Source organism: Vicugna pacos, chromosome 2 (genome assembly GCF_048564905.1).
Source record: "Vicugna pacos chromosome 2, VicPac4, whole genome shotgun sequence".
NCBI classification, from domain to species: Eukaryota; Metazoa; Chordata; class Mammalia; order Artiodactyla; family Camelidae; genus Vicugna; species Vicugna pacos.
Genome location: NC_132988.1, coordinates 64,664,469 through 64,677,767, shown reverse-complemented (window position 1 = coordinate 64,677,767; position 13,299 = coordinate 64,664,469). Strand labels below are relative to the sequence as shown.

The 13,299-nt window shown below is 31.6% G+C and overlaps 1 protein-coding gene across 1 annotated transcript in view; it reads left to right on the top strand.

Annotated features, from left to right (window-relative positions):
• Positions 1–13,299, top strand: part of TECRL (trans-2,3-enoyl-CoA reductase like) — an 86,788-nt gene that overhangs the window by 53,310 nt on the left and 20,179 nt on the right. The window contains exons 4-5 of the mRNA XM_006218767.3: positions 3,800–3,903; positions 11,577–11,692. Coding sequence (XP_006218829.2) covers positions 3,800–3,903; positions 11,577–11,692 — 220 coding nt within the window. The remainder of the gene's footprint in view (positions 1–3,799; positions 3,904–11,576; positions 11,693–13,299) is intronic.

Here is a 13,299-nt window from a genome sequence, read left to right as displayed (position 1 = left end):
TCCAGTGAATGTGACTATTTACTATCCCCTTATATTTATATACCTGGTTTGAGTGTACCAGGAAGTGGTCTGAATAAAGTATAGACCTCTAAGTGTCCTTGGATAGGAATGTGACGACATATTTGAAAAGAAGAACCAATTAATTTAGTAAGATAAGCAGGATATGGTGCAAAGAAGAGGTTATTTGGAGTAACTCAGAATTTTAAATGTGACTCTTCTACCTATTTATCCATAGGGTCTTCTTTTGTAAAGTAGAGCTAATAAAGACTAACTTATGGTGGCTTTTTGGAGTTATAAGTATTAAGTAAGATTATGTTTGTAAAGCACTATAATAATTTGTCATGGTAGATGCTTCATTAATCATAGTTATAACTATTAACATTAAGGCAAAAAAGACGGCAGCAAGACAGAGCAAGATATTTACATCTATTTGCTGCCAGGATGTATTTGCCAGAATGATTGTACTATGAGCAATGATATCATGTGAATTTTGAGCCTTTTAAAGTTCCGTCACACAAGACATTGCTGAAACATAAATAAAAGAGGAAGCCTATTTTTATGGGAAAAATAGCAAACACTTATTTGGCTAAGTGGTTCTGCTGAGCTGGGCTAGACTTGGCCTTACCTGGCTAGGCTCACTCATACAGCTACAGTTGCTGGTGGATTGCTGAGGACTGACTGTTGTAAGGTGGTCACAACTGCAGCCACTCTTTTCTGCCCTATGCGGTCTCTCATGTTTCAGCAGAATGTTCTGAACTTGTTCTCATGGTGGGATCAGAGGTACAGATAAGTGAGCACAAACACTCAAAAATTCTTGAGGTCCAGGCTTAGAAATGACATATGATCCCTTTCCCCACATTCTCTTTGCCAAAGCAAGACACTAGGCTAGCTACATTCAAGGGGTGGAGAAATAGACACCAACTCAATAGAAGGAACTATAAGCCATATTGTAAACGGTGTTGATATGGTAATGGTGAAAAATTGCAGCCATCATTGCAATAAATATGTCATACAAACTGGCAACTAAAATGTGTTCTCTTCCTACTGTGATTAATGTGCTTCATAATGTCCTGGAAATACAGGGGTAAATTTCTAATTCTTAGATTCCTTAGATTTGTACAGTAGAAAGGTGTGAAGAATGAGTAGAGTTGGTCTTTCTCTTCACCTCACTGACTCCAACCATCCATACCTTTTTATATAATAGCCTTGCAAACCCCCAGGTTTAAAGGTATGCACCTTAGGTCTCGCCCATTCTTGGGAGAAAATGAACCCCAAAGATGTATTACTCTTCTATTTGAATTAATTTAGGCAGGAAATTCAGGGTCTATAAATAGCCAAAATATGATATAGAAAAATGGAATGGGCTTCCGTTACAATTCTTCTTGGACTCTAGGTTCTCTAGACATATTCTTTTCCCTTTAGAAGACGACACAGGCATGGGATGCCAAGGAAAGGGGTCCCTGATTACTGAGTTTAAGAATGGTGTGATTAATGATATGTCTGAATTCTGCTAAGTTGTTTTATCCAAATATCATATTGATGGGTTTACATTTTAAATATATAATGCCAATGTTCTGTTTTTTGAAATCAGCAAGGGTCATAGAGGAGTGGGAACCATTGCCTCCAAGGTGTCAAAAGATGCATTTTGTAAAGATGTTTTCATCACAATTTCAAGTGCTACAAAGCCATCAGAAGTGTCTGTCCTTAGTAACATTTCTTGTTGTTATATGCAATTGTCACAATGACATTACCGACCATCTGGATATCAAAGTCTTTACCTTGAACCATGTTACATTTGCTTCCTATTGCTGTGCAACAAATTACTACAAATTTCTCAGCTTAAAACAACACTCGGTTATTAGCTTGAAGATACAGTAAGATTAGATTTTATGCTCAAACTATCACAAGTCTAGAATCAAGATGTTGGCTGAGCTGAATTCTCATCTAAAGACTTGAGAAAGTACTACTCCCATCTTCAATCTTGGTGGCAGAGCCATCTTTTGTGGTTATATGACAGAGTTCCCTATTTCCTTGTTGGCTTTCAGTTCCTAGAGGCCACCTGCATTATTTGCCATGTGGCTCTTTTCCATTTTTAAACCAGCAGTGGTACAGTGACTCTCCCTAATATATAGAATCTCAGTATTTCTCTTTATGACTCCTTCATGCAGATGCAAAGAAGCTGTTATTAGCTCAGGCCCACCTAGATGATCTCTTTTAAAGTCATATATCATAAGCTAATCAAAGAAATGATGCCCATTATATTCATATTGGATTAGCAAAATTAATATATAACAATTGTATATTTTTATCTTACTTTAAATACTTATAATTATGATTGTAAATCTATGTCTTGGATTTTGAAAATCACCTAGTAATAGTCATAAATTAACATCTTAGCCTTTCTTTCCATAATAGAGAATAAAATGACACATTTTCATGATTGGAGATAAAATAAATCACAAATAGGTTAGCATAAAGTGTAATATAAATAAAAATGACAATGATAACAACATAATAGCACTATACTTGTGAGATTCATCCATGTTGGTACATATTGCTCTAATCTACTCATTTTTCTTTCTGTACAGTACACCTTTGATTAAAACAGAATATAGTTGTCCATATCTTATTTATGAACATTTAAGATTTTTACAATGTTTTTGTTACAACTAATGCTAAAAAGAACATCTTTGTACATATCTTTCAGTATACACTTACCAAACTTGTCTAGTATTCATATTTAAGAAAGAAACATTTCCTTTACAAGTCTTTGGACATCAGTTCTGTTATTTTCCTCTTATTTCATGAGAAATTCCTTCTCAGTAATCTTTGCTGTATATTTCTCTTACTTTAAAAGCCTGGAGTGCTAGAAAGCTCAGTCTCAGTTTCCATTCCCTTCTTTTCAAACTGAATGCATAAATAATTTCATCATGCCCCATGGCTTTAAATGTTAATGACTTTTAAATATCTGCAGACACAGCTACCCAAGTATCTATTTGACAGCTCCCACCTGAATGTCTAATAGATATCACACACTAAACACACCCTCACTAAAATCTTCATTTTCACCTTAAATCCTGTCCTTCCCCAATCTTCTTCATGAGAGTTAATGAGATTGTCATTCACCTAAGTGCTCAGGCCAAAAATCTAAGCATTGTCTATATTCCACTGAATACTCTCCTCTCAAGTTGAACCTGCTCTATTTTCAAAATAAATTTGGCATGGATGAATTTTTAACATTTCCACCAGTGTCACCTTAATCCAAACATCATCCCTCCTATTTGATGAATTTTGGCTTCCTCCTAAGCAATCTTGCTTCCTTTCTTCCCAGTTACCACACAACATCCATAGTGATCTTTTAAAAAAGTGAATCATGTCCATCCCCTAGTGTTTTGCAACGGTCACTGAAATCATTCTACTCTAATTTATCCTATAATAAAATCACTTATAGGGCAGTTGATATCTATGTATATGAACACATAAAATTATACTTAAAAAAAACTCATACCATATTTGATTATGATACTACCTAATATTACACTTTCTCAGAACACAATAGGGTAGTAGCTAGTGGGAGCTTGCACTTTGTTTAGATAGCATGGGAAACCATGTGTATTTGAAAATTTGCCAGATATACTTTATAAAATGAGTTTATTCACATTTTATTTTACTTTAAATGTTTATTGTAATTACAATTTCTATGTAAAAGTCATCCTTAGCTGTCTCCAGTTTCACGTTAAAAATTATTTATCATTATGCCTTGAAATTGTATTAAAATAATCTTTCCTTGTTGTTTAAGGTGGGCCTTTTTTGAAGGACTACGTAACCATTCAAAGTATTGCAACTTCCTCCATTGTCACACTCTATTTTACAGACCTAGGTCGGCAAGTCAGTTGGACTACAGTAAGTATCAGTTTGAAATGCAATATACATATCCCATATTTTGATGTGAATAATGTGCTGACAGAGAGGACATTTTCTGTCAAATAAATTCATAGTGAAACATAATATTGTTCTGATGGTATTTTAAATTTTCCATTCTTACTATGGTGAGCGGCCAAAATTTCACTCAAGAATTGGAGCAATGGATATACATGGTTGAAATTAAGAAGATAAGTTCCTTTCAAATTTTCAATCTGTCTTATGATTGATGGCCTCATTTCTGCTTTCCTTATGCCTTGTCAGTTAAACGGTATTTTCTTTAACTTTTCCTTTTAAGAGCTTGGGGATAATGAAGATGGTTTTCTCATTGGAAAGAGGGGAGATAGAACATTCAATAAAAAATGTTCCAAGGAAGTGGGGAGGACGTTTTGAAAACAGAGTTAAGTAGTAAGACTTTGAGTTATGGGAAGTGGAGTGTTCTTTTCACTGTCTTGAAGGAGGGGCTTTCAAAGTGGTGGCAACTGAATCCAATGGCATTAGAAGAATGAAGACTACATTACAAGATACAGAGGACTAAGAAACAGAGAAAATACTTGACACTACTTCACAAATAATGAAGTATTCATGAGTAATGGAATAGATAGATGGAATAGCTTCAGTAGCAAGAGGAAATACTTGTGATATTTACTGACAGGCAGTAAAGGAGTTAATCTGAAAAACAATTTTAACACTGATATACAGAAATAGTGCAATCATTCTTCAATTAAATTAAACCTATCTTCTTGGTATTTCTCAGACTTGAAAGATTTTTTTCTGATTACATTCTACTTTATATTTGTTATGTGATTATACTTGTAATATTTTCTATTCAAAATGGCTTTCTTTTTGCCAGCATAGTGCTTTGTTTCCCTTCATAGTGCAACAATCAATTTTAAAATTATTACAATCAGAGGATAATTTATATGTCTTTATTTAATTCTCAAAAAGAAAAGTTCAAGTTTACATTCATTAATCAAAATGTCACACCTTTACTTTTCTAGCAATCTCTCCTTTAACATCTTCTTGTATTTAGATAATTACTTTTAGTGTGTTTCGTTAAATGGTCGCTTTAGTTTCCGAGATTTGTTGAGGCTTTGAGTACTAATTTGTTGCATTAAAAACTGAGTTTAGAATATTCTGAATCCTTGTGAGGTGAATTATAATGTTCATAAAACAACCTATTAATGCATGCATCCTGTAACCAAAAGGTTTAATACTTAAATGTGATACCTATAACCTCTGCTAAAAGAGGTTTGAGACAAGCAGATTTTGATCTTCAAAGGTTAAAATATTCACAGTCTTTGTCCACTTATGATGAAAAGGGAATTCTGTCTACAGAAGCTGTGTCAGAGTGAGCAGCATTAACTGAGTTCATTAGAAATTCCAGCTGTATCATTTGGATAAGCACTAAGGATAAAAAGTGCTAAGGTAGAATTCTATGACAATTGTACTAGAAAATTATAGCTTATTTGAAAGGAAAGTCATTTAGGTGACAAAGAAACCTCCAAAAATAGGCTGGATATTTTTAAATCAACACTATGGTTCACACACTCTTTTGCTCCAAATGAGTCAGTCCTATTAATGCCCAAAATACACACATTGCGTTGCAATCACACCCACTTTACATCAACTAAATTATACAATAAAAGGAATATTTTACCACACATAACATTCTTGAACATTTGTAAAATATTAAAATGTGCTCCTATAATAAAACCATTATCATGTTTTCTTTTTTTAAGAAAAAAATCTCTAATTTAGCAAAATCAAAATTAAGATTTTAATAATATTTTTCATCAAGTAAGAGTGCATTGTTACAGAATACTGAGAAAATTCTTGTCTCATGGAGCTTACTGAAAGACTTAGAAAAAAGGTTTACTAGAATAATATAGTTCCCATCATACAAATCCTCTTAACTAAAGATCTTATTCAGTTTTCACCACTTTTACATTCATTCGTGTATGTGTACAGTCCTATGCAATTTAGCTCTTGCATATATTAACATATCTACCAACAAAAATCATATACAGAATTGTTCATTCCCACAAAGGAACTCCCTCATGTGACCCTTCTATATTCACATCCTCTTTTTCTTGTCCTGGGGCAACCACCAATCTGTTTTTCATCTTTATATTTTTGTCACTTGTCGAATGCTATATAAACAGAATCAAAAAAATTTTTGAGATTGATGTTCATTTTTCTCTAAGTATAGTGCCCTTTCCATCCATCCTGGTTGTTGCTTCTTTTTATTGGTGAGTAGTACTCAGCTGGATGGATATAACAGAGTCTGTTTAATTATTCACCTATTGTCAAACATAGAGTGGTTTTCAGTATTTTGCTCTCTCTCCATCATGCTTGAATGACACAATGTCAATAGCATCTCAGATTGACCACTGCTGATGCTTGTCAGTATGTCTTTCAGAAACTAAGTGATTTTCAACTTTGGGTATAGACAGTAAAGAACTAAAGTGCTCTCTACTCAGAGTGATTTGGAAATATTAATATTATATAAATTATATAAATGTCATATAATTTATTTCCAGTGGAGTATGTATTAAATAAAAGTCTATAAATATGTTAATGAGGCCAATTTTTCCAACATTTAAATTATTTTTTTCACTTGTTAGGAAGCTCTTGTTTATTTTTTGTTAATAGTACTTAAAACTGTAACTTCTAAACACAAAATAAATAAAAAGAAAATAATTATAGGAGAAAAAAGTTTGACAATTAAAATAGATAATTATAATAAAAATTATGACTATAAAAAACTATTAAAAACTTTACAATAAAAAAATCCAGTTGGATGGATGTAACAGTTTGTTTAATTATTCACCTATTGTCAAACACTGAGTGGTTTTCAGTATTGTGCTGTTACAAATAAAGCTATTACCTATCTGTGTGTAGGTGTTTGTTTGAACATAGGTTTTTATTTATCTGGGACAACAGTTGAGTTTAAAGAGCACCTTTTATATTCTACATCCAAGTCCCTTGTCTCATATGTGGTTTGCAAATATTTTCTCTGTTTTAACTTCTTTTCAGCCTTTTAGCAGGATTTTTATTGCTGTGCAAAAAGTTTTCAATTTTAATACAAATCTAATTTATCAATGTTTTCTTTTAAGGATTTTGCCCACACTATCATATGTAAGAAATCTTTGCTTAGTCCTAGGCCTGGGAGTTTTTCTTCTGATTTCTTCTAATAGTTTAATAGTTTTTTATTTTAAATTTTAATCATAGGTTTTTAATTGTAAAAAATTATCTATTTTTTAATTGTCAAACAATATTTTCTTTTAATTTGCCTCATGTGTCTTATAATCCATTTTCTGCCTTTTTTCTTGCCCCATTTGGATTGTCATACTTTCTTTTCTAGTAGACTTTCTGTTCTTTTGGTAGCTAAATCCTTTTTCACTAACTCTAGTGATTACCCAAGATATCGCAATATGCAGCTTTAAAATACTGAACATCAATAAAATTGTTTAAGTTTACTAATGTGAAGATACTTCATAGATAGTTGAATGATTAAGATATTTGGGCTCCTGACTTTTCTATTATTATGGCATATTTTAATTTTCTGTATATATATGTGTGTGTGTATATATATGTATATATATATATATATAGCCAAAATCTACCACTATAATTTCATATGGCCAATCTTTATTTAGATTCACCCTTTTTATTGCAGTTTAGTTTTACCTTCTGATACTGAGCTGACATATGTAATCATTATCCTTCTTCCTGAAGAACATCTTTGGTGCTTTATTCTGGTTCTGTCTTTAGTGATTGCACTAAATTCTTGTTTATCTTAAAATCTATTTATTCAACTTTTATTCTTGAAGAATAATTTTGCAGAAAAAATTTCATGTTGGCAGTTATTTTTTATCTTTACTTCACAAAACTGCATTATTCTGTTTTTTGACTCCCACTGTTTGTTTATCAGGAATTTGATTATGGTACGCATAGTTATGATTGTGGTTTTATTTATCCTGCTGTGGGTTTATAGTGTTATCTGAGTCTACGGTTCATATATTTAATTTAAAAATTTAGTTACCATAATCTCTTCATCTTTTTATTTTCCATTATTCTCTTTGCATTCTCCTTCTGGGATTTATATTACATTTTCATATTTTTCTTTTCAGGCTTTCAAATATCTGCTTTATTCCTCAACGTTTAGTTTTCTTTGTACATTAAAAGATTGTTTTTTAAAAGTACATATTTTACAATTCTGTTTCATTAATCTTTAGTTCACCTGTTTTCAATGTCTACTGTTTTTTTTGGTTTTGGTCACAATATCTTCACTCTTTGTATACTTGCATACTTCTGACGTGGTGAAGGAAAATTGATGTGAAAAAATTGAAAGATAACTTAAGGCCTAGGAAGATGGTATCTTCTTTCAAAGATAATTTATCATTCTGCAGATGGACTAATAGCAATATTGAGTCCAGGTTAACTCAACTGAATCTATGATTGAAATGATTTCAGACTGAGTTTCAGTACCTATGATGATAGATCTACTTCTGTCTCATCTTTACTCCCAGACTGTAACTCTTCTAGGTTCTAATCCAAATCCTGGAGGTTTTATAAAGCCACCTCCATCTTCAAAAGTTTCCAAGCAATAATTTTTGTCTTTCCATTCTCAGGTACCCTCAGAAAATGTGGTCTTTTCATCTGTTACTAGGCTTCATTTACCAGGTCACTACACTGGAGCCCCATTTTAAACATCTCAACCTTCTAATTCTTCAATGACTCAGTAATTCTTTGGCTCCTGAAAAACATTTCAATCAATTTTTCTTGCTGGTCCCATTAGGATGGTTTGTTTGAATAATGTTGAATAGAATTCTCCATTATATGTTACTCATATAATGGTTAAATTTTTAAAATAGCCTTCTGGTATCATATTGCTTCCCATAGTACTCATTGAGTACAAAGTAAAATTACTATAGGGAGATGTTCTCATAATTTTACTTAATAGCTCTCCTATCTTTAGAAAGTTAAGGTTGGCACTACTTTATTTTTGTCAGTGATTTCCAGCAACTGTGAGACATACAATTTATTTTGTTTTTAACTGTCAATTGCAATTTTAGACAACATACAAAGCCAACACTACCTTAATAATGATAGGACTAAAAAAAATTGTTTTTAAACGGAGAATAAAATGTATTAAGGGCAGTCCAAGCACAAGAGTCCTAATCAATTCACAACAATTGTAGCAGCATGTTTCAATTTGTATTTTCTAAAATAGCTTATTGCCTTCTTCCTTTTCAATTTAGACATATACCAAGTTGAATATTCCTCAGAAGTTCCAAAAAATCCTAATTGCCTAGCTTGCTTAAGTAGAAATAGTGAATTTTACATTTAAAAGCAACTCATGACTGAAGCATTGTACTGTATACCAGAAATTGACACATTATTAACTGACTATACTTCAATAAAAAAATATATACACACAAAAAAATTTTTTAAAGCAACACATTAGTTTATACAGAGAACTTTCTAACAAAGGGAAAGCAAGGAAATAATTTGACATTGGAAATAAACTGAAATTTGAAAGCACAATATATCTTTAAAGTAATAAGAGAGCATATTTGCTTATTTTGAATATAGAATCTATACTAAACTTCTGGATTATAATGGAGTTTCTGGTCTTAATAGATTTGTTTGATTTGCTTGGGCTGTATACTTGCAAGTATATATTTGTGAGTTTATTTTGGCTTTAATTTTATTTTTACTCTCCATGTTTTTAGCCAAAGAATATCAGTTCCTGTTTCAGAAGTCTGTTTTACTACTATTTGTCTATCTGGTTTTTGTTTTCTTTTTATTCTAAAACTATTTTCAGATTACTTTCTATGTTTAATCAAAGTCTATTCCTTCCTTCTGTTTGCATCCAAATAGATATGTTGCTTGAAAGATGCACTGTCCAAAAGTTATATTTTATTTCCCTTCAGTACTTTTATGTCAGGATATTCCTTCATATTTTGGTACTCTTTTGACCCCCATGTTTCAGCACGAAAAATATTTGTGATAAGATGCTGGTTCTCCTGGAACATATTCCTGTAAGCTACCAGGTGTTCCCAATTTTTTAAGGGGATGATGGAGATAAGATTGTAGTTTAATTTCCTCTGATACAAAAAAACCTCATATTTGTGATAGCATTTTTATTAACTCAAAGACTGACATTCAGTCCAGGTTAACTATTGTTTGCCATAGTTTTCATTCCTGATATATTACTACAGAATTTGCTGAAAATTGACTTGACTAGATCAGAGGCATTTAAATATTTTTAAACTTTTTTTAATAAAATAATCACTCTCCTAATTATTCTAGAGCATTAACTAGACTCTCATATCAGACACTCCTAAGTGGAAAATATCTTTTTATTTATATCTGAATAATTAGGCATGTTGTATGTCATAGATTAATGTATTCTCTCAGTAAAAAGGTTACCTTAATACTGAATTTATCAGATGTTGCATTGTTTTTCCTGTCACATAAAAGTCTTTCATGGCTCATGAGATAATATTGTTTTTAAAAAGTATAACTAAAGAAACTTACATATGTAAGTAGCTATTGATATGTGTGTGCATATATATATACACATATATAATTAAATATGCATGTGCATTATATCATATATTCTACCCAGATAGTTATACAAAATTCTCACCAGAGATAAGAGCATTAAATCAATATGCACACCTGCATATCTGAGCAGAACATGTACAGCTTCATGTTTCCCTCCTTAGAAAATGATGAAAATTGGCAAACATAAAGCAAAGTAGTAATGGCAGTTGGATTTATCATTGCCATGTCTGCATTCTTTCCCTTTTCTTTGAACCCTCATAGGGAAATTATTTTCCCTTCTCTGGCTGAAAATTTCAGAGAGTGACTTTCACCTGATTTTAGCATCAAAACAAAACCAAATAATGAACAGTTAGCAGATTCAGAAAACTATCACAAAACCAGTCAGTCAATTAATCTTTCTCCCATCACAAAGTCTCATTTCCAGACTTTCCAAATCTTATGATTGTCTCTCTATAGGTTGGATATCTCACTCCACATATCTGATTGGCCCTCAACTACAGAATTCAGAAGGCAGTCATTTAAACTACTTACTCAGACTCATTAGAATTAAGTCTAAAATTTCCAAAAGAGAGAAATAAATTATTTCAATTTGAATCATGGTCAAATCAATTGAGTTCAAGATGACATGTTCATAAAAAGATTAAAAAAAAAAAAAGAAAGGAACTATAGGCCATTCCATTCAGTGACAGGGGCAGTTATCAAAGACAATGAAGTGTTTATGGGGCTGGAGAGACATGAAGGAATATATTTATAATAGTTTGGTTAGTTAAATAAAAATTCCTTTGTACTATTTATGAGGAAATCATTATATTATGTTCAATATTTATTTTTATTTTAAATTAACTGTTTATAATTGTCCTTATTCTTAAGTCTTGGCTAATTCTTCCAAGGAAGACTTCTTATTATTTGCATTAGCACCTAGTCTAATTCTTTTAAAAAATTAGATGCTCACTTGTCCATTTCACCAGTTCATGAAGCAAGCTAAGTCTGTGGACATGCTTATTATGGCCCTAAGTAAACTTTAATAATGTCTAGAAAAATGTATTGTTTAACCAAAATCACCTTCTTATTTTCAGGTATTTTTGGCTGAATACACAGGACCTCTGTTAATATATTTCCTCTTTTATTTGAGGATCCCATATATATATGACATGAAAGAGAGCTCTAGAAGATTACGTCACCCAGTGGTACAGTAAGTAATACATATGTATGGTACATACAGATTAAGGAGGAGACAAACTATTACACAGACATTATGTTAATAAAGGTTGTTTTTAAACCCACTTAAAGTGGATTCAATTTTAGGGAAATATATTTTAGATAACCATAAATAATGTATATATGCCAACTTACAAGTTTATAAACAAGGAACTGTATTTTAATAATATTTAATACTTTATACCTTAAAGTAGGCATCTTTTCAGTTAATGATCACAATTAACAAGATAAATCTGAAAATTTAGAAGTATCAAAAGAAACTTTAAATTACAAAATTGAGAGGAAATATATAGGGCTCTGAGTATAAATACTTCTCTAAAAACATGGGCAAAATTGCATAGGAGCATAGGAAAGAAATAATGACCAAACTAATACCCTGGGGAAAAATTTTACAATTTACCTTTAGTTAGTCAAAAGCCAAAATCAAATTTTAAAGTAAAGCATATAAAAAAGAAGACCAGGACAATTATCAAAGCAGAATATATAACTACCTTAGCATATTGTGAAAGTAATCTGTCTGTCTATCTGTCTCTCTCTCCTTTTCTGTATACAAAATTAAAGAGAAAGAATAATTATTCAAGATGCTATATTGAGACGTAGTTCATGATTTGTTTAAAAAATAGGAACATGATCAAATGACTAAACTCTAAGTGAATTAAGAAAAATTGATGTCATAGTGATACTAGAAGATAGAGAACAATTTGACTCACAGATTTCTCATCTTGAATTAATCTTCCCTTTACTCTTTTTTTTTTTAAATGAAATATAGTCAGTTACAGTGTGTCAGTTTCTGGTGTACATCATAATATCCCAGTCAGGCATATATACATGTATTCGTTTCCATATTCTTTTTCATTAAAGTTATTACACAATATTGAGTATAGTTCCCTGTGTTATACAGAAGAAATTTATTTTTTATCTATTTTTATATATAATGGTTAATATTTACAAATCTCAAACTCCAAAATTTATCCCTTCCCACCAGCTTTCCCCTGATAACCATAAGATTGTTTACTATGTCTGCAAGTCTGTTTCTGTTTTGTAGGTGAGTTCTGTACTGCAGCCAAAATGACTACTTTTCATATCCTGGTAACTACTATGTCCCCTTTCCCACAAGGGCACTTACATGTGCCATCCCTCTCCCTCCATCCTCATTACTCTCCTCTTCCTTATCTCTTGTTCATGTTTAAAATAAAGCTCAATATTTCTTATTCAGGGCAGCCATTTCTATTCCGTCCATGAGAATTACGCTCCTACATTGTTTTTCTTTTATACAATTTACTGCCTTAAATTTATATATTTACATAGACATTTGTGCTTTTCCTCTGAAGAGCTTAAGTTATATAATGGATGTCTTTTGAAGTTTAGTCAATTTCTGCTGCATATCACATTACCTAATTCAAAAAAATACTCAATAATAATGTTTTGAATGAATAGATACACCAACCAATTACATACAAATTTATTTTACATTGGGCACTTCTAAGAGTGTGAAAAGAGAGGAATCTGATGGTGATAGGAGTTCTGAAATGGCTTTTTCTATGAACGTTGTGTTTAAATTTTTGTTTTTTGAAGGGGTAC